The sequence below is a fragment of the Gossypium arboreum genome, chromosome 8, assembly GCF_025698485.1.
Source record: "Gossypium arboreum isolate Shixiya-1 chromosome 8, ASM2569848v2, whole genome shotgun sequence".
NCBI classification, from domain to species: domain Eukaryota; kingdom Viridiplantae; phylum Streptophyta; class Magnoliopsida; order Malvales; family Malvaceae; genus Gossypium; species Gossypium arboreum.
In genome coordinates this window covers 142181742-142203488 of record NC_069077.1, presented here as the reverse complement: position 1 = coordinate 142203488, position 21747 = coordinate 142181742, and the positions used below count along the sequence as shown (strand labels likewise).

General features: G+C 33.5%; 6 protein-coding genes across 8 annotated transcripts; 2 read left to right on the top strand and 4 right to left on the bottom strand.

Annotated features, from left to right (window-relative positions):
* Window positions 1–1438: 1438 nt before the first annotated feature.
* Window positions 1439–4076, bottom strand: LOC108482605 (pyruvate decarboxylase 2-like). The gene is made up of 6 exons (XM_017785733.2): window positions 3386–4076; window positions 3120–3283; window positions 2367–3017; window positions 2161–2278; window positions 1881–2069; window positions 1439–1796 (listed from the first exon to the last, which is right to left on the bottom strand). The coding sequence occupies exons 1-6, from the start codon at window positions 3908–3910 to the stop codon at window positions 1626–1628; spliced, it is 1818 nt and encodes a 605-aa protein (XP_017641222.1). The 5' UTR covers window positions 3911–4076; the 3' UTR covers window positions 1439–1625.
* A 1553-nt stretch (window positions 4077–5629) lies between these two features.
* On the bottom strand, window positions 5630–6414 carry LOC108482177 (uncharacterized). Its single transcript, XM_017785291.2, has one exon. It carries the CDS (start codon window positions 6306–6308, stop codon window positions 5802–5804), a length of 507 nt encoding a protein of 168 aa, XP_017640780.1. The 5' UTR covers window positions 6309–6414; the 3' UTR covers window positions 5630–5801.
* A 4231-nt stretch (window positions 6415–10645) lies between these two features.
* LOC108480430 (probable aquaporin PIP2-2) lies at window positions 10646–12330 on the top strand. The gene is made up of 4 exons (XM_017783430.2): window positions 10646–11093; window positions 11176–11471; window positions 11651–11791; window positions 11878–12330. Exons 1-4 carry the CDS (start codon window positions 10784–10786, stop codon window positions 11986–11988), a joined length of 858 nt encoding a protein of 285 aa, XP_017638919.1. The 5' UTR covers window positions 10646–10783; the 3' UTR covers window positions 11989–12330.
* Window positions 12331–13115: 785 nt separating this feature from the next.
* LOC108480431 (signal peptidase complex subunit 3B-like) lies at window positions 13116–15513 on the bottom strand. 3 transcript variants are annotated; one of them, XM_017783432.2, is made up of 7 exons: window positions 15374–15513; window positions 14800–14983; window positions 14648–14695; window positions 14271–14333; window positions 13832–13885; window positions 13607–13693; window positions 13116–13496 (listed from the first exon to the last, which is right to left on the bottom strand). In XM_017783432.2, the coding sequence occupies exons 2-7, from the start codon at window positions 14923–14925 to the stop codon at window positions 13371–13373; spliced, it is 504 nt and encodes a 167-aa protein (XP_017638921.1). In that variant the 5' UTR covers window positions 14926–14983; window positions 15374–15513; the 3' UTR covers window positions 13116–13370. The 3 variants fall into 3 exon arrangements, with proteins under 3 accessions (XP_017638921.1, XP_017638922.1, XP_017638923.1); XM_017783433.2 differs by lacking the exon at window positions 15374–15513 and adding an exon at window positions 15318–15360; XM_017783434.2 differs by lacking the exon at window positions 15374–15513 and adding an exon at window positions 15238–15337.
* Window positions 15514–16010: 497 nt separating this feature from the next.
* On the top strand, window positions 16011–18310 carry LOC108483733 (oligoribonuclease-like). Its single transcript, XM_017787294.2, has 8 exons — window positions 16011–16326; window positions 16513–16614; window positions 16708–16784; window positions 16994–17075; window positions 17195–17250; window positions 17442–17528; window positions 17818–17908; window positions 17975–18310. The coding sequence occupies exons 1-8, from the start codon at window positions 16233–16235 to the stop codon at window positions 18091–18093; spliced, it is 708 nt and encodes a 235-aa protein (XP_017642783.1). The 5' UTR covers window positions 16011–16232; the 3' UTR covers window positions 18094–18310.
* Window positions 18311–18609: 299 nt separating this feature from the next.
* On the bottom strand, window positions 18610–20993 carry LOC108483734 (uncharacterized). Its single transcript, XM_017787295.2, has 3 exons — window positions 20642–20993; window positions 20041–20368; window positions 18610–19003 (listed from the first exon to the last, which is right to left on the bottom strand). Exons 1-3 carry the CDS (start codon window positions 20787–20789, stop codon window positions 18799–18801), a joined length of 681 nt encoding a protein of 226 aa, XP_017642784.1. The 5' UTR covers window positions 20790–20993; the 3' UTR covers window positions 18610–18798.
* Between the last annotated feature and the right edge of the window lie 754 nt (window positions 20994–21747).

Genomic DNA, 21747 nt, shown 5'->3' with positions numbered 1-21747 from the left:
GGTGAAGGATGTCCAACGTTAGACCATTTTGTTATGCATGTGATTAGTATGAAGTTATTATATTTTATTGGAATCTACAAGGATTCAAGGACGTGTTCACACCTAAAAAGTTAATTGCCTTGGCATCTATGAAGAGAACGAAGAGTAAAGAGCCTCCTGGATGGTTGAAGGTGAGGAGGGTCAATATCCTCCATTCCAAGGTGGGTGGCCCCAAAAGGAGCATTTTGTTAGACAAAGTCAACGGAAAGTCAACGCTATCTAAATTATTAGCACGTGTCTCAAGGACAAAAATATATAACAATAATTATCCATTTTGTAGGGGTTAACATTCACCCTTGTTATTTTAAATTCAATTGTGAACTAAAAATAAATAAATTTTTGGAGTTGCCAAGTTATATTGCATATGGGTTGTGATAATTTCATGTACTCTCATTTATATATTTGAAACTTCAACTTAGGTTATAACAATATATTTTTTAATGTAAAAATGATGTTTTAATTTAGTAAAGAAAATCTCATAATTGAAGAAGATTGAACTTTTATAAAAGCCTTGTTATCGAAATAGACAAGACTTGTTATAGGTAAATAATTTTAGCTTTTTTATCCAACCGACCCAAAATAATTAATTATTTACGAAAATGACTCGTTCTCCACAATGCCTGCAAATGTTGCCAGACATACCGACGACACTGCATGCACCACAATGATGACCCAATCATCAGCTTTTTTTAAAAAAAATTGAGGTGCCATCATTGTGTCAGGCAGCACGGATCTGTATTTTTCAAATTTCTCGTTAAAAATATGGGTATTCAAGAAGGGAAAAGATATTTTTAATAAGTATCGCGCGATAGGTAAATTTAAAATATATATTTGTTTTTGGTGCTATCGGTGCTTCAGACGGCTTCGATAGGAATTTAAAAGAAAATAGGTTAAAAAAAAAGAGATAAAAGTAAAGGGGAAAGCTTGGGACTTGCTTCATTGGTGGTTCTGTATTCTTGACTTTTCAGTGTCACCATCAGTGGATGAGATATTTAAAAAATAATAATTTTAATGAGGTGAAAGTGAAAAAGAAAGAGATATGGAAGAAAGACAAAAGAACGGGAGAGAGGTATGAGAGAAAGATAGAGAGATGAGAGAGAGAATCAAATATGGAAAAAGAAAAAAATTTAATATTTTATAAAAAATAGAGAATCAAATATGAGAATGAAAAATCCTATTTAATATTAAATTCTCTTTAGTATTTCTATTTTCTATATATGTTATTCTATTTCCTTTCCCATGTTTGATTCTCTATTTTTTCATATAACTAATTATTTTCTGCATGTTTTAAAACACTCCCATGCATGAACTACCATTTAGCTATGCGGATTTCTTGATTACTTTGAAATTGCAAGACTTGAAGAGCCTAAGGCATGGGCAGGGCTAACGGGAAAAGTACTAAAAATAAACTTCAAATTATTTCATGATAATATCCAAAAATTCCCGGTTGCAACATTCTTGCCATCCACTTATTGTGTAAGATGACAGTTTCTTAGACAAGTAACAAAAAACATTATAACTAGAATACATTCATTCATCTGCAACGTGCTCTTAATCTTAAAAAGAAAAAGAAAAACCATCCTCGTCTACTGAGGATTTGGTGGACGGCTATTTGCGGCACAGACCCTTGATCCCCACTCCAGCAGCTCTTTGCTGGTATCATCTTTGTGTACAATGACTTCTATAAAGCACAAGCAATCTTTCTTCTCACCTGTGGCTGTTCCAATGGCTTCAATCAGCTCTTCTTCATTGCGAACCTAGATATTGAAACCCATTGGTTGGTTGGTTGTTACATAAAAAAAAGTCAAAAAAGCAAAGCAACGAACACTCTTTTAGAAAACCTTTTTTGTCCAGCAGTTTCCTTCACCATTGTGAATTGCTTCGACTAATCCAGTGTAATCCCAGTTCTTGATAACGTTATAAGGCCCGTCATGGATCTCAACTTCAATGGTGTATCCCCCGTTGTTAATTAAGAATATGATGCTCTTTTGTTCGCATCGCAGCATGGTGGATACATCCTGTGCCGTCACCTGCCAAGGACAGTTTATTTAATGCTAAGGGACTCAACATTTCACAGCTTTGCCGCTGATATTGCAAAATTTTGGAGATTAAAAAAGCCACCTGGAAGCTTCCATCGCCAATGCAAGAAATGACACGCTTGTCTGGAACCGACTGTGCGTATCCAAGGGTTGCTCCAACAGACCACCCAATTGAACCATACTGCATCTGAAATTCATACCTGCAACACCAACTTTTTTCCCTTTTGTTTGTCAAATGTCATACAAGCCTTAATTTGTAGGGAGGCAGCCAAAATATTTGCTACATACCCACATCCTTCTGGTAGTTTCAACTTCTGGCAGTTGAACCAGGAATCCCCTGTCTCAGCAATCACAGCTGTGCTACTTGAAAGCATCTTTTGTACATGCTGAAACATAATATTGACCCTCAAAGGTTCTTTGGGTTCACTTTTGTTTGGAACCCCATCTGGAATGAATATACGCTGGTAGTTTTCAAAAGCAGTTGGGTTGCGGTTAACCTTTTTTGCAAGTGCTTGGAGAAAGTCCTTCATTAGGACACACCCAAAAGCCGGTCCATTAGCAATGACTACACGATCAGGCTGCACAACAATGGCCTTCTCCTTTTTAACAAGGAGTGAGTACCCAACCGAGCTATAGTCGTTGAAGATTGGCCCAACAAATAAGTAAGCATCAGCAGATTCCACAATTTCAGCGCAGAAGGAAGTGCTCACAGCGCCCCAGTAAGTTCCAATGAACCGAGAGTGGTGTTCTGGCACTAATCCTTTTGCTGATGGCATCACGCCAATCGGATAGCCACAAGCATCTGCCAGTTCAACAAAGGCCTCACATGCCTTTGCTACTCGAAGTTTTGGCCCTCCTATGATCACTGGTTTCACTGCTTTATTCAGAAAGGTAGCAGCTGCTTCTACGGCAGCTTCTAGACCCATCTTGTTGCTCGACCTGTAACAACAAATTCACAACGTGTCCATGCATGAAGATGTGGAAAAGAGAATGTCATTTTATGAACTTTAGGGACGAAAAGCTAAGAAAACCTGTGTGTACCTAGGTGACAGAGAAAATGGGATGGGCTCTCTAGTGAAAGTCGGATGAGGTATTGCAGGCAAATTACAACTTATGCTGATGTATACAGGCTTACTCTCTTTCAAAGAAGTAGAAATGGCTCTATCAATCTGTTCATGCGCATCTTCCAAGTTATTCACCACAGCCTGGAATCAGACCCAAAATCAACATGGGATTAGTGTGTTTGTGTACTTCAGGACGAGTGCATAACAACTTTTAAGTCAAAATAGAAACATTAGTGTGTACACCTGATAGCAAGTAACAGTCTGGAAGCACCTTAGCTCTTGGCTAAAATCTGATAAACCGATGGTATGATGGAGAATCCTATTAGTCCCATAATCATTGGTATTGGGTCCTCCCACAATGCAAATAACAGGAAGATTTTCACTGTAAGCACCGGCAATAGCGTTGATAATGCTGAGGCCACCAACAGTAAACGTGACAACACATGCACCTACCCCACGAGACCTGGCGTACCCATCAGCAGCATAACCAGCATTCAGCTCATTGCAGCACCCAATATTTTTGAGCCCAGGCTCAGCAATAAGATGATCGAGAAGGGTGAGATTGAAGTCGCCAGGCACGGAAAAGACATCCTTTACCCCTATTTCAACAAGCCGCCGAGCCAGGTGGCGCCCAAGGGTGGCATCTGCTACTACAACGGAAGGAGGAGCATTGGAATCTAGGATTGTAGCTCCATTCTGGGCCGGGTTCCCTAGCATGCCGTTTGAAGGTTTGCATGTTTGAAGCTGAGAACCAATGGTGGAATCCATGATGGATCAATGAAACAAACAACAAAAACAAATGATTACAAATTCTACTTGGAACTGGATAGCTTTTTACGTGGGTTAATAGATTGACGAGGAGAAACAATGTACGCGAAAATAGAAGGATTAGTTTTTGAGAGTGTCTGTCGGGTTTAAGAATGGAGAACACTTATAGGATGTTAAACGAAAATTAAGGGGGAGCTTTCTTGAAGAAGACCCATTCAATTCAGTATATATATATGGCAACTAACTGTGCTTCAAGGAAAACAAAAGGAATTCGTTAATATTAGCTAAATATATTAATCATTGACCCAATACTTGATAGTTAAAAATGTATCAATCCAAAGTCAACTACTCATTTTCAAATGATTTGTCAACACAATTTTAGTTCATGTGGCCAAATATGAATGAGTTATATTTCTTTTTTAAAATTGAAAAAGTAGAATGAGATTATTTAAAATCGAATCTAAATTTTCATACACATAACATAATACTCTTATCATTGGGTTAACAGATTGTTGGCGATTAAATTGTATCTTAAATTAATTGGTATTAACGATAGATTTTTTTAAATATAAACATTTATTGATATTATGAATTGATGAATTCCCATTTTAATTAACACTTAAATACCTATTACTTTTTAAATAATTAATCTCCTCTGAGTAATTCTATTATCATCTAACAATTTAGATTATTATGTAAGATTCACCAAGGTGTAAATGGGGATGAGAAACTTCGTTACTTTGAAAAATAAAATAATAAAAAATCTTAATCTAAAACGTCAGAAAAAATGTTATAAGTTTGACAACTATAATTTAAAATTCCTCAAACTAGTTGTGTTACAAAGAATAAGTTTCAACATCTTTCTTGTCCAAAATTAAAAAAATATTAAAGTTCACAAAGATCAAGATTTAGATTGAATTGCAGTCCTTCAATTTGTTGACATATTAAATTTAGTTACTAGACCCCAAGTTTATATTATAAATCAGATAAGAAGTGCCCACATATCAATCTTATCATCTTATCCAACTTGGATATATATACCATCAAATGCTGAACTTAACCCACTTTCTGAAATGTTTACATTTACCAAAATAATGAGACTTAATTCTTTTAAAAATAAAGAGTTTGATACGTTAATTTCAAAAATTATTAAATTATTTAAAGATATTTATCTAAATTATTTTACTGTTAAAATTATTACTATATAACATTTTTGTTCGCACTTTATTCGAAAATTCTTTTTCACTTCGTTTTATAGAAAAGTTTTTTTATAAAATATCTTTTAATATCATAAATCTATTAATCAAAATTTAAATAATTTTTTAAGTATTAATTTATCATATCGATTATCAAATTATTATTTAATACTTATTAACCAAATATTTAAAAAAATTTAAAAATTCAATAACTTAAATTAAAATTTTAAAATAATTTAATAATTTTTAAAATTGAATGACTAATGATATAATTTATTAAATAATTTACTTAGCTAGTAAATAATTCTACATAATAATTAATGAGTTGAAATGATTTGAAGGGTAGGTTAGATATCAAATTATTTCAAGGAGCTGACATGGTCGCTGATTGTAGCCTCACATTTCTCTTCATCAACCGATACCACCACGGCCCATTTCTTCATTTTTATTACCAAAACACCCTCAAGGCCTTGAAGTCACCAAGTAGGAACATAAAATATAAATATTATAAATATTATATGAATTTCCAAAATTCCTCCGCAAAATCTCATAAATCTTGAATGTTAAAATTACAGGAGTGAAAATGATCCTATCAGAGAATATAAAAGAACACTGAGTAAAATTTTCTAATGAAATTCAAACATTTTGATGATTCCAAAATATTCACTCTATTTTTTTTCTTCTTTTCATTTTGTTTAATCTTGGAAACCAAATTTTTCAAAAATTGCATTTCTGACCCTCCTCAAATCTCTTCCTTTCAAAGTCCTCCCTGCCCCTTCTTGAACTGAGAAGGATGCGATCCCAGTCCTCGCCATTTGCTTTGCCAAAAACTCGTGAGGCGGAATCCGAACCCCTCCTTCCAACCAATCATCTTCTTCCACGTCGTCATCATCGTCGCTTTCTGAACTCTTCCGGTTATTCCTGTACTCTTCCCTCAAAATCTTCGACCAATCCGGTATGTTGACCGGCAGCGACGCAGGTGTCCCTCCGGTTCTGCCACGGCGCTTTGTCGATGTCATTTTGGATACTCCACTCTCCCGGAACTCAGGCGAACCAGAGCAACTGGAGACCGAGTTGCTGTAAAGATCCGACTCGTCTAACTCGAATGCCGCCGAGTCATGATTCAACGTTGCTTGCAGTTGTTGATTGCTCGACAGAAATCTGTAGTTGGGCCTCGAGTAATAGCTTTTGCTGCACGCCATTAAAAAAAACCGAAAATCAAATTTCCTCGTAATCACTGTATTACTTCCTCGTTTGGATCTGCTTTTATAAAGCTTGGCTTCTGATATGGATAAGGCTGGCTCAGTCAATTTTAAAAAATAATACTACGATTCATTTAAATTACAGATATGCCCCTCGATGTTTAAGGAAATGCCACGTACTTATACTTATTGACTCGAAACTTTTAAAGAGAAAATAAAAATTAAGGAAAAAGTTGTAATCCTGTGCTTCAAGTTTAATTTTTTAGGCGTATTTCCTTTTCCTATCGGACCGTTGAAATTGGATAAACTTTGTTTGATTCGATGAAGTAGTTTTGGTTTATCCAAATTAACGGAATATTAGGCCCTTAAAAGCAGGAGTTATAGAATTAGACGTGGATGGAAGACAAGCCTTCCACGTAGAAACAAAAGAAAGGACTGGGATGGGATGGGTAAATTTGGAATTAGCGTAGGAGAAAGGAAAAAGTTCCGTCGGGACGTGCAAGGGGGGATTCACCTGACCTGGTTCTAGGATGGTTCACAGAAAAAAGGGTGGTCCGAGTTTAGAGGATCGAGGATTGGAACACGTGTCCTGAACAGCCTACGGGTTACTCGTGGCATCCAGCCATTCCGTGAAGGGTATAGAGCGTGATGGCACGTGAAGTGGTGCATATTTTATCTGTTGGATCTACCGCGTCTTTGCTTGCCAGCTGGCTGGATTCTATTCACAATTGGGATTAAAATTTAGAGGGTGGTATTAGAATTTTCTCTCTTCCAAATTAAATTAATTTTTATAAGTTGAATTAAAAAGTAAATTGTGTTAAAAATTTCATCTGCTTTTATTATTAAAAATTTGTGTAATTGACATGGCATGTTAAGTGTACATCATGTTAATATACATGAATTAATTTTAATAATAAAAAAATAAAATTTTAACAAAATAATTAATTTTCTATTTGATCTAACGGAAAAAACTAGTAATTTACCTTCTACTCTAGTATAAAGATATCTATCAAATTTAGAGATAGAGTTGGATTTTCGTTTTATATCATTTCATTAAATCTATTCTTATTTTTGTTGTTGAGATTTACAAGTACATTAACGGCTAAATTAACAATACTTTTTAAAAGTAATTTTAATCCAAAAATATTTTTGAGCAAAAATTAAAATTTTTGTTTCTGCTTTTGGCCAAAAAAATTGTTTCAAACATTTTTTGTCCCAAAAGATTTTTAAAATTTTAAAAACATCTTATTTAATAATATTTTTATTTCAAAAATATTTTTATCTCAAAATATTTATGAAAAGTAATGCTAAACTGAATATAAAAATAATTATAATGAAGGGGTGAAGTGATATACCATCCAAATAACCAAATGATAAATTAAACAATATTATAAAATCTAAGTAATTTAGAATATGTGAAAGGAGAAATCGGTTCATTAGTTTAGCGTTGAGTGTGGACTAATACCTTGTTTGGATTGGAATTCATCAAAGCAAACAAAAATTTCTGTTATTTTCTCTCCTGGGGTTAGTAAAATATGTTAGTGGCTATTATTTCATATAATCTGAGCTTGTTCTTTCCTGCTCTACAAGCCATATTTTGCATTAAATGTTTCCAACCCAATCAATCTTGCTCTTAAACATTAATAGTTTATATATGAATTCGCAGCTATTCTTAGCCGGAACTGATAACATTCGAGATTATGCAGGATTATACACAAAAGATCTTTTTTTGGCTCTCTCTTTAGCTTTATGTCTCTTATCTCTAGGAGGTCTTCCTCCACTAGCAGATTTTTTCGGAAAACTCCATTTATTCATTGTTTACACCGGATAACTTAAATTCGTTGAAAAAAAATATATGAATAATTCTAAGATATGTATTGAAAAGAAATATCAACAACTTAAATTATGGCAATAAAAGGTAAAAGATTGTAACTTTATATATATAAAAAAATAAACTATCTAATTTTTACTCAACTTTTAAAGCGTGTTTATTTTGGTTACTCAAAATGAAACTAAAATGAAATTCTTGCGATTTCGCCACTCAATTTTTAGTGTGTTTTCATTTTAGTCACCCAACCGTTAAATCTTTAACGGCAGTTTGTACACGCCACATCATATTTATATTTTCATTTTAGTCACTCAAGTTCTAGGTTCCTTTCATTTTGGTCACCCAAAAAGTGTCATTTTTTATTAAATATTGATTTGGGTGAAAAACAATAAGGATTAAAGTGACAAAGTGGTAAAAATTAAAATAATGCTTTAAAAATGATAAAATTATACTTGTTTATCTCCTTGCCAAAAGTTCTAATTTTACTCAATATTGAAATTTTAAATTTCAAAACATTAAAATCAATTAAATAAGTTCTTGAAAATTTTTACCATTTGGTAGTGTCAATTGATTTGTTATTATAATATTAAAATTAATTAATTTAGTCTCCTTTTAAATCTTAAAACTTTATTTTATGTTTTCAAGTCAAAATTACCTTAAATAAATCATCTTTAATAATAGTACATAAAACTCAAATATCTTTTATGGAAATAGGAAAGTGTAAAAGTGAATCTAAATTAAAATGTATAAGTAAATCAAAATAAAGCCTTGGCGGTGAGTGGTAAACTTAGAGTATTTTCAATGTAACTGGCATGGATTCAAATCCTATTACATGCATATTTTATTACTTTTTAAAATTAAAAGATTAAATACCTTCAAATAATATAATTTATTTTAAATACGGAATGTCATTTTATAATTTTGATAGCGTCCGATTGACTCGTGAGACCAATTTAATCGAAAATTGTATTAATAGTATAGATGTTACTGAATTAACTTTAATCATAAATAAGAAATAAAAAAAAAGTCATTAAACTATGATGGCCGTGAAAGTGAAATACGAAAAATGAAAAGAAAAACTTAGAATGTTTTGTGAAGAAAAGTAAGTTATAATTGAAATGTTGGTGGAGAGAAGGAAAATAGATTGGGGTGGTTTGATATGAAAGAGAAATGGAAAGTGATGGAAGGAACTTCTCCCTCCCACTACGACTCTAGTGCCTTTGAAAACTTCATCTCTCAGCTAATTATATAGACTGTTGAGATGGTTGCCTTCATTTGCTGGATGCTACAGCTTCCTCCCCTTGCAGGGTATTCCATTTCAACATGCCTCAAACAAACCACCTGATTATTTTGATTGGTAATATGGATAGCAGTTGTTCATGAAAGGTCAAGTTTTGTTATTTTAAGACAAGTCACTTGGGGCAATAATACTCATACAAACCTTGACCTACCCATCTCAAGGACTCACTGTTGTCTTCAAATTTGAAACCCTTAGAAGCTCATGTTGGAGTAAAGTGGGTTTTAGAAAGCAGAGGTAATTAAGTTTTTAACGTCCTCAGCTGCGAGTTTCAAGGACCCAAAGTTGTCATTTACGGGAAAAGATTGTATGAAACAGTGACGCCACATCATCTGTATCTCTTTCCAATAATTTTATGCCACATCAGTACTCTTATCCTGAATTTCAAGATTTTATCCTGAAAAAAATCAAATCTAAATTAAAATACTAAAATTCAAGATAAAATCTTGAAATTCAAGATAAGAATACTGATGTGGCATAAAACTATTAGAAAGGGATACAGATGACATGGCATCACTATTTCATACAATCCTTTCTCGTCACTTACTCTTTCCACCAAGCAATGCAAAAAGGGGTAGAATTTAATTACTATTATCACATATATGTGCTACAAAATGACAAGGCTGATTTGAGGTTGATGTAGTCTGGGCGGTCCATTATTCATACATAATGCATGATTAACTGATATTGCGTCAGGCTGGGTGGCTACTCTTTTTAATTTGTTTGCCCTTTTTCTCATTTTCTAGCTTTATTATGATTTATGAGTTAGCTTATGTAGTCATATTTTAAATTTAAAACCATGCTGATGATTGAAGAATACAAAACCCTTATTAGGTATGTCCAGATGAGTTTATCTGGCAAAGTCGTCACCTACTCACTAATATGGCTTATTTAATTAATAATGGTGGTTGTATTTTCTTGGCAAACAGTTTCCTGGATTTTCCAAATATATATTTTGATATAATTTAAGGTGGTCATAGTCTAGAAATAGAAAATAATTACCCTAATCTCATTAAACAACCAACTAAAATAATAGAAATTATTACTAACGAAGAACAACGAAATAGCTTATTACGAGAAGAAAAATATTGCGCAAGAATAAAAAAAGAAACAGCTAATGGTCGGTCCATGCAATGCAAAGCAGCAGGCGGATTGGACGGCTAAAAACTAATGTTAAATAATGCATACGACTACCAAATCACTTTGTTCATTCATTATCAACTATGTATCATCCTCCCTTATATACCCTTCTTCACCTCTCTTCATCCACAGCTTCATTATCAAATTTAAAGTCTCCCAGCTCCCTTTTGGTCTCTACAATTTTCCTAGTGTAAAAAAAGAAAATTAGATATGGGTAAGGATATAGAGAGTAGTGTAGAGCAAGTGTCAGGCAAGGACTACCATGATCCGCCACCAGCACCATTGATTGATGCTGAAGAGCTGACTAAATGGTCGTTTTACAGAGCAGTCATTGCTGAGTTCATTGCTACCCTTCTCTTCTTGTATGTCACAGTATTGACTGTGATTGGTTATAAGGTCCAAACCGATCCTCTCAAGAACACAGTTGACCCTGACTGTGGTGGTGTTGGTATCCTGGGTATTGCTTGGGCCTTTGGTGGCATGATCTTTATTCTTGTTTACTGCACTGCTGGTATCTCTGGTGAGTCGTGTTGTACTTTGAAGTTTGTTTCACTGTAACCTAGCAACATGCATATCATTATTGAGTTGAATGGAATTTTCAGGAGGACATATCAACCCGGCTGTGACCTTTGGACTGTTCTTAGGACGAAAGGTATCACTGATCCGAGCCATCATGTACATGGTGGCTCAGTGCTTGGGTGCCATATGCGGGTGTGGGTTGGTCAAAGCTTTCCAAAAGACTTACTACAACAACTATGGAGGTGGTGCTAATGAACTCCAAAGTGGGTTCAACAAGGGCACTGGTTTAGGTGCTGAGATCATTGGTACCTTTGTTCTTGTCTACACCGTTTTCTCCGCCACTGATCCCAAGAGGAATGCTAGGGATTCCCATGTTCCTGTATGTACTCTTTAATCCACTCATCATCTCTTCAATATCTCTTTTTATATGTGTATATATCAAGTTAGGGTTTATTTTGTACTTCAACGACTAGGAACTTGCATGGTATGGCATTCCCTCTTAATTATTAATAATAAAACTGGGAGTGATTAAATTTTGGCACGTGTAAAACAAACCAGGTGTTGGCACCACTCCCCATAGGATTTGCAGTGTTCATGGTTCACCTTGCCACAATACCAGTCACTGGGACTGGTATCAACCCTGCTAGGAGCTTTGGAGCTGCTGTGATATACAACAAAGAGAAGGCCTGGGATGACCAAGTAATTAAATTATTTATTTCCCTTTCTTTCACATTAGACTAAATAATCATATTTATGTGCTCATTAAATTCACTTGTTTTGGTCAGTGGATCTTTTGGGTTGGACCCTTCATTGGAGCTGCCATTGCTGCATTCTATCACCAATACATCCTAAGAGCAGCAGCCATCAAAGCCTTTGGGTCTTCCAGGAGCAATTAATTAAATTCAGCCGAAAAAAAATAAGGGTCACGGAAATAACAAATGAAGAAGATGTGTGCATATGCAAGTTTGTCTGAGGAGCTTCCCTTTTACTCATTACTAGATTGGGGATTTGAAGGTCAAACCTTGAGGTTGAACTGTAAATAAAATTATATATACTTGGTTATGGAGAGAAGCTGGGTGTATTTTAAGTCCCTGATATTGTTTGTTGTTGATTTCAAAGATGTAATGCAAGTGTTGTGTTTCTTTACCCTTGTCAACTTTCATCTCTTGTTTTGTCAAATGTTTGTGTGTCTTCATTGATGAGTTGACTTTTATGTTGCTATAGTATTTACAATGAAACAGTGTTTTCTTTTTCTTAAAAAATTACAAGAGAAGAATTATTTATATATATTAAATACGATGTTTTAAAAATAATTATATGTGTAAGAGTGGGTTTAGATGTATTTGGTTATATGTCTTTGGTTATATGTCTTTGACTATTATGAAGGAGAGAATTTATTGGAAAAAGAAAGGTGTTAGGTGATTCAGCTGTGGGATTCTTCTGCTTTTCCAAAGCTGGATGGATGTTTCTCATCCCTTCTCCCAATAAGATTTTTAGACAATTGATGAATTAATTAACCTTATCTTTTTCCCTTTGGGTCATTTTCCATGGTAAAGTAGGTGAGCCTTTAGCTCCTTTATTTATGATAAATGAAATTTGGCTTTAAATTGACGAGATAATAAGCTAAGCTTTTAGCTGTTGAGGTTGCATTTGAAAGACAAATATTTAATTTGTATTATTATCATTGAAGTCACTCTATCATTTGTTTTGGTAGGCTAATATATATTTAAATCATCAACTTGAAGCAAAATCTTACATAAAGTTGAAGGAAATCAAGTGAATAAAATAAGTTTATTCCCTGCTTGATAACCAATATATAATCATGCCAACAATTTTCAAGATTGTTGATATAAGTCTAGAGGAGGAGGTGACGGTGCAAAAGGGACCGGTTCCTTTGTTTTGTATCAACAAAGATAAAATCATTAATATATATATATACACACATATAACAATGGTCAAATGATAACAAGAGATAAAAAGGGGGGAAAGGATGTTATGTATTAAACGTTAGGTTTAAAAAAAATTGAGGGATACAACTGGAGTCTGCAGACCATTTTATGCAATAATATGAATGGACACATCAAAGTTTGACTGTATTATATATTTTCTACCATCTACATGAAGAATTAAAAAGGCAAAAAGATCAAGGATTTTGGATTGCAATTCCAACTGGTTCAGCTGAGCTATATATAGGGAGAGAGAGACTATAGAGTATTTGCATGCAGAGAAAAAGCTAAACTTACAGCAACCTCAAAACATACACCCCAACGAAACCTTGTTATATATATTCCTCCGGCAAACTATAGCCACTCATCACGATTTTGTCAGCAAACATCTTTCCGGTCTTAGGCATTACATGCCAATGCAATGTTAAGTTGAACTCTTTGCCACGGAGGTTCTTTCCCTATATATTAAACAAACCAGAAAATTACTTCTTGATTGTAGGAAAGCCCTAAATAATTTGTATAAATCTCATGAACTATTATGAAAGCCGCTTAATCTTAACAGGCATACGTGATCAACAAATCGATATTTGTTTGAGCTGCGGATCCAAAACTTTGCACGCTCTTTGGCAGGTATTATAGCATCCCAAAGCGAGACCTGTCATGTTAAAAGAATCAATTAGTGAATATACTTTCAAATAAGACCCAAATATAAATAAAGCCTCTCAGCCTTAGAAATTTTTATTTCGGTCAGAGAAAGATCAAACGTGAACTACCGGAGGCAATTTAAACTCACCTGATTCAAGGAATTCTTTCTTGTTTCATACTCAGCAGCTACAAAAATGAAAACCTGTGGTGATCCACAAGGTGATGATATCTTAAATCAGCTTCAAAATAATGAATGATAGTGACAAAAAAGCAAGAAACAGATTGTATAAGAGAACCCTAACCAGTTCACTGAGTCAAGAACAGATTTTTTCTTTAAGTATCCATGTCCTGGTACTTGTATCCAACATATATGCAAACATGGGTATAGAGATAAGATCCACCAAGGACACTCTAAATAATAGTATCGGTCACATACCCTATCTTCAACACTCACACTCGAATCCAAGCAACATAGATTTGAATTTCAAATAGAACATCCCATGCACTTAGAATACATACTACAATCAGAAGATGCAAAGACATAAAGTTCTGACAAAAGAATATAAAAGATGTATGAAGTAACAAACCTGTTTTGTGTTCCATGTAAACAATGACTGCAAATCAGCTGATATATTCATCGTTAAGCTGACCTATATAAGTCAAAAACATTTAATTGGTTTGAACAAAAACCAACAGTGGTTAACTAAAAATAATGTGGGATGAAGGCCAAACCACGGAAAAAATAAAGGAATATTGATTCAATGAACATATTAACAGGAAAGGGGATAAAACATTCATAATCAAACAGTTGTTATTCAGAACGTAATTTAACTAGCAAAGGGAAAGAACATTAACTCTTTGCATTGCATTTTGCATAAATGACCGTCAAATCGAGACCTAAGGAGCTTTCATGAATTAGCCACCTACATAAATAATGAACAGCGGAAAAGAAACGGTACATTACCTCATCACTCCCCTTTGGTTGCTTCTGGAACCAATTAATGTTCATAATCTACAATCAGACCCAACAAAAAAGAAAATCCTGAAAGAGTTTATAAAAACAAGAACGAATTATCGGCCTAAAAAAAGGATATGAACATGTGAGTAAAGATGAACCTGGATTTCTGCAGAGGGAGAGGGAATGTTGAGGTTGTCTGAGAGAGATGCTATGACGCACATTAGCGCCAGAATCGTCACGGCAAACGTTAGAAGACCATTCAATCTGTACCCAAAAGAATGCATCTTTTCCTATTCATTTACTTTGTTGAATCCTAATGCCCCTCAGCTTTCAATTCAGTCACTGTATATTAGGGTTGAAAGTATAGTTAATCCAAAATGTGAGAAAAAATTAAGCAAAGTGTTCCCTGATATTACAAAAGCAATTCAAATATATTTCAAATCAGTCATGCATGAATCTAAATTCTAATTCAGGAAATGAAAAACACTCAACATTGAGATCAATATTCAAGATCAAGGAATATACCCAATTAATACACAGACGGAAAAAAAATTAAAAAAAATTACTTAGCGAAACTTAATTCAGAGGAAACAGACCGAGATATATTCACAAAAATAAGCATCCAATGAATATCAGAAAGATATTGCAATCAAAACAAAATTAAATACGAACATACAATTGAAAGGAAAACAAGATAATCAAATAATAAAAATAGACGTAAGAAATATTTACCTAAAGTGAAGAGCTAAGAGGAAAGATGGCGCGAGAGTAAAGCCGGTTTCTATGGTGATTTTTTATTTTGAATTTTCTTAAAATAAGAAAAATGTGATTTTGTTAGAAAATTAATATTGTTTTACTCTCTTACTAAATTAATCCTTATATATTTATTTTACTAAATTAATCTCTATATATTAGAATGAATAGTAAAATATTTTTATATTAAAATTTTATCTATTTTATTATTAAAAATTAATTTTGTATATAAATATTAGAAATTTTAATAATAAAATTAATAAAATTTTAATAAAAATAATCAGTTAATATATAAAACTTAGCTTACTTATTTTTAAATAAAAAGATAAAATACAAATTAACTCGTCTCTATGTATTTTTTAACTTAAGTTCTCCCTTATAATAAGCCATATATTAGTCCTAATATAAATAATAACTAATACAAATTTAAACTTAAATAAATTTGTAAATTCAATTATTTAATTTTTAAATTCTTATATTAAAAATATCATTTTTTTACTTTACTCCTAAATTTCTGCTTGACCTAAATTAGTATACTACATTCTATTAATTGATTAAGTAACCACATGAAATGTGACAATGCATTTTAATTCTGCCGTATATTAGTAATTTTTTTTTATCGCTATTAATGGCCAAATAGCTTTAGAAAAAAGTAATTGGAGATGATAATGTTAAAATCTTTTGGCAAAGATATTGAAGAATTTATTTATACTTAAAGGTAAAGGAAAGGGAAAAAAGAAGAAACTTAGGCTCAACCCGGGCTGAACTGGAAGTCCGGAGTAGCGCCGGAAAATCGTTCTGGGATTTCAAATTGACCTAAAAGCTTTTTAAAAGAAGAATGGATAGGCTATCGAATGCGTTTTCGTTGCTGGATATTGATGTGGACGATCATCATCCCCCACCGGCTTCATCATCTGCTTCCAAACCTTCAGGTCCGCTTATCTACTTTCGTCTTTCAATCATTGCCTTTGGTTTTAGGGTTAGAATCATTTGAACTTTGGGGGTGTGCTTGATTGATTCTACGGAAGCTTATAATATCTAATTTAGGGCTTTAGAAGGAAGAAAAAATGCGATGAACAGTAATTATCGATAATTTTTTTTTTTTTTATCATTGACAGGTAAGAGCAAAAACAATGGGAAGGGCCCAACTGAACTGAAACCGGCATTGCTTTCGGAAAACTACAAGTTACCCCTTGTTTGGATTGACTTGGAAATGACTGGTAAGGCATAGCAAATGCTACTTATGACTAATTTTAGTTTACTCCGATGGTGGATTACGTGATGTAAGAATCGCATTCATCTCGTCTATGCAGGTTTGAATATTGAGACTGATAGAATATTGGAGATAGCTTGTATAATTACAGATGGCTATCTCACCAAATCATTGGAGGTATCTATTTTTTTAACTTTTCTTTTATGTTCTTGTTTTAGGATAAGCATTTCAAGTATTTTGTTAAAAAAAAAAAAGGCTTGTTTTGAAGAAATTTCAGTTTTAATGTTGTTTTCACCTATTAATCACAGCTGACTTTGAGTAACATAGTGTTGTATGAAAAGACATCATTAGAAATGTGGTATCCCTCAATGTTCTCTCCTTTTCAGGGTCCTGATCTGGTTATCCATCAATCTAAAGAGTGTTTAGATAGAATGGGGGAATGGTGTCAAAATCATCATGCAGCTAGTGGTATGTGGTTCAATACCAATCGTGTTCTGATATGTAAATTTCCATTATTTGGTTGCCTTTCTACATTTTTATGGAATAATAAATCGGGAACTTGTACTAACAACCTTCGATTATTTTAGGATTGACAAAGAAGGTGCTCCAAAGTACAATTAGTGAAAGAGAAGCTGAAAAGCAGGTCAGTAATAATATCATCATGTATTATGCTTTCATGATGTTAGGGCAGTAAGAGCACATTAAACATGTTGGTGCATACACACCTAGTAGGAACTGTTACTAACTGGTATGCTTTAAACATAGGTTCCAGAAATCTAGTTGGATACGAATTTTTTTACTAAGGTTTGCAGTTAATGTTCTTTCATGATGCAGGTCATAGAATTTGTAAAGAGACATGTTGGTACATACACACCTCATTTAGCTGGAAATTCAGTTTATATGGATTTTATCTTTCTGAAGGTAATTAATCAATTCATATCACTTTCAACTTCCGATTCAAAGTTGAAACAAACCCCGATATCTTGCTCCTTTAAACTGCTCCCGAAGCTATATTCAATGGCTAAGTTGTCTTTGGTATTCATAAACTTCCCCTTGTTCTTGATTTAATAATTTTCTAGTGGGTTCTAAAATGGGCAATTGCATTCATGTTGTAGAAGATGAATGTGGAGTTCATTTTTATATTCTTTTGATAACTTTTGTGCTTATTATTGGCAGAATTTGAGGTGTTAATCATATTTGTATTTTGCAGAAATATATGCCAGATTTGGCTAGCCTTTTTTCTCATGTGGTAGTTGATGTAAGCAGTGTAAGGGCTCTTTGCATTCGCTGGTATCCAAGAGGTAAATATAAAGTTTGCATAGGTTTTTTTTAGACGAATTATATGTTGATCTCATCATACATGGCAGATCAAAAGAAAGCCCCTGCCAAAGAAAAGAAACACAGAGCCATGGATGATATCAGAGAGAGCATATCCGAACTTAAATACTTCAAGGAGACCATATTTAAAGCAAAATCCAAGAAGTGAATGCCAATTGCTTTTGAAGACAACTTTGATAACAACAGCTTTTGCTAGTCTTTGTTGACTACAATTAGATAATTCAAGTTTTAGTACAAGAATTGTTATATGTAAAAAACTATTTGATAATCGGCCTTAGTGAAATATATGTTTATGCAGTTGTGCAACGGCTGGTTACAGCTTTATCCTTTATCATCTCTTAATAAGCGTTTGGATTGTTGGAAAATGCTACAGATGCCAATACTTTGAATATTAGAAACAACATGATTATAGGATTAAAAAAAAAAGAATCTCATAAATCTTTATAAATATATCAAAATTTATATTAGATTAGTTTAACTTTTCCGTTCATCATTTTAAAAAGAAAAAACACCTTGAAAATTCACCATTCGTCTTGCTCTAAAGCTCACAGATTATTAAAATGAACAGCTCAGTGCTCTACTCCCCATCTCTACCTTGTTGTATAACCAGACTATTCAAGTGAATTAGCTTTTACCGATGGCTATGGCTTAGAGATCCAACCAATACGAGCAAAACAAGCTTGACCATTGAAAATGATGGCAAACTGACCATAACATGTGTGCATACATAGACTAACAAGAAAAAACGATCTTGTAATACGCTTATGGCACAATGAACAGTTTATACCTATAGTGTTTAAATTGGATGATCACATCAAGCCAAAACATACATTTGCTGGATGTTGTGTAGTCCTCAAAGAACGATGACTTTCCTGTGCACATGTTGTCCATGCAAACCTTCATCTCCGTCATGATGGTGAAAAATTAGAGTTAAGATCCCTACCAAGCATAGCACCGAACCTACAAGAACTTTGTCATATCGCTCCACCCAATGAAACTTAAGCTGGCTAGCACCGTAGAACGACAAAGCAACCAATGAGGTCATCACTGCTATTGTGCTGCAAATAAAATGTCACCTTAGTTAAGCCATGTTTGGTAAAATATGCCCAGGTTATAGCTTTAAATACAGGAGAAAACCAAACTCGGGCATCTATATGTTATTGTCTGATTAAACAGAACTTGAATATACCTGACACACAAGGACTTGCAGACTCTTACATACACATAGAACACTTTTCCTGTTTATTTTTAATCACTTAAATTGGTTCATTGTAACATAGAACTCCCACACAGAAAATGCTACCGATTAATGTTATGAACTTCAGTGTAGATTACGGGTTGAAGCTGTCTGCAAGGATTGAGTTGAAAACTTTTATTGTAGCCATAGATAAGTATAATGCAAGTGTTACGAACCACCTCAGCTGGGTGGTGGTTAAAAGAATGTAAAGATCATGCAAATTGTTTTCCACAAACAAAGTAGCTGGCTTAGCAACACAAACAGAGGTGATTCTGTAATCAATATTTTATGATAGCCATGTCATCTATGTTTCTGTGACACTTGATTTCCCCTGAAGTATCCAAATCCAGAACCTATATCTGACACATTCAAGCAAGGGTATGGAGTTATGATCTCCAAATATACGGAAAAACTTGGAAAAAAAAATGGGGATACCCACATCTGAGACTAACCCCCGCATCTTGAGTAACATAGCACGTCAGGCTCTACCACCACGCCCTTCCTTAGCTACACTAAGCTTCTGCCAGAAACATATAATAGTAGGACTAAGACTAGCTGTTATTTGCTTATTTCGCCGAAATGTGAAAAGATTCAAAAGTAAAAATGACGACGGACTGACGACAAGGAACTTCCACGTTGATTTTGCAGTATTAACACTGACATAACCAAAGTCTGAAGATGCTACACCAATTGGAAACACATGAAAAATTGAGACAACTTGACTGTACAAATCAAGGGAACAACACAAGTACGATGATCTATTCTTCAATTACCACATTGCTAACATCTGTCAACTACTGACAAATTCAAATTGATTTATGCAATTCTCGAAATTCAGAGTCCTTTTTCATTCTATACCTGAATAGAAGCACTATGATTGCAAGCACCATCATCGATGATGAGTTTCCAACAGCTAGAAACACCGGAAGAGTGGTAGCGCAAGGAGACAATGCTGGAACAAGGACAAGACCGGCAACAGCCATTTTCTCCATAGGTTGATTATGAGAATGACTGTGCCCACCTTTTCCAGACAAAAACAACAGTATATAGCTACCACCAAGAACTATGAGCAAAAGTGAAGCAAGTTTATGCACTGTTTCTTCTCCAGCAATCGTGTTCGCCATAGTGATGGCAGTTATACCAAGAAGCGAAGTAGATATTACATGCAAAACTGCTCCAAATGCGGCTGCACGTAGAAATAACACAAATATAAACAGGAATAGTAAAAGCTCGGCGAAAATCTAGCTAAATAGCATTTGATTCCTAGATGTTCGACAAAATGATAGAAACCCAAAATTGCAAATCATATTAGAATTAAATTATGACCAGATATTCCTCATCAAATTGACGAAAGATCCCATAAACAGAAGAGAAGAGAAAATTAACATCCCAAAAAGCAATCTGGGTACATATAAATTAGGGATCTAAAAGCCGAAATAGATTGATGGAAGGGACTTACTGACGAAAAGGGTACGAGAAAGGGTCCATTTCTGGGCCCGTCCGACGATGGAGAAAGGAAGCCAATGGGTGGGAATGAAGGAATGAAGAAGGGAAACGGTGGCTATGCCGCCTATTGTTGACAGATCTTCGGCGCTGAAACTCTCCATTTTCGCCTTTTTGTTCAAAGTGGAAAGGAGATTGATTCTGTGAGTTACCTGGATTCAAAATAACTACTTTTCTACTCTTTCTTCTTCTTCTTTTTTTAAAAATCTCCTTCGATGGAGAGAAATGGTGAAAGAATAAATCGGTTGGTGTCTGTTGAAGCTCTGAGAAAACAACAAAAATAATAATACATATACCACTTTTATGTTTTATGTTTCACTTTAAACCCAATTTATTAATTAATCAACTTTTCCTTTCTTAATATATAATTTTTCTTTCATCAAAAACAAATATTCAATTTTTCAATCTGTTGGAGTTTTTATTAAAATATTTGGAACTTACTTTTTGCATAATATTAATTTTAGCTTTTTTTATTTTTTAGTTAAATCTTTCAAAAATAATTTAATTATTTTTTAATAAAATACTTAATAAAACATTAATTTCTTTTAGTGATGTTGACATAGCTACACACATTACTTTATTTAGAATAAATTACAAAAGTATCATTCAATTATACCTTTTATTCTATTTTAATCATTCAGTTATTATTTTTTCAATTTAGTCACAAACAAAAAAATTTTAGTGAGGCCATCATTAGATGCTGTTAGATGACTAATAGAAAGTTGATATGGACTTTTTTATTGGTCTAATAAGAAAATTAACCTTCTAATATTTATATATTTTGTTAATTTGATTTCAAATATAAAAATATAACAAATTTAGCCTTAAATATTTATTAAATTTATCATTTAATTGAATTCAATAAATTTAATTCTTAATATTTACAAAATTTATCATTTCAATTCTAAATCTAAAATTTTAAAATTAAAAAAAATCATATCAATCGTCTCAAGATTCACATCCAAATTTGTAAACCAAAAGCTAACTTTGTATGATACAACTCCCACAAATTTCTTTTTCTTCTTTGAATTTTTTTTTAGAAAGAATTGCATAGTTGAGAAG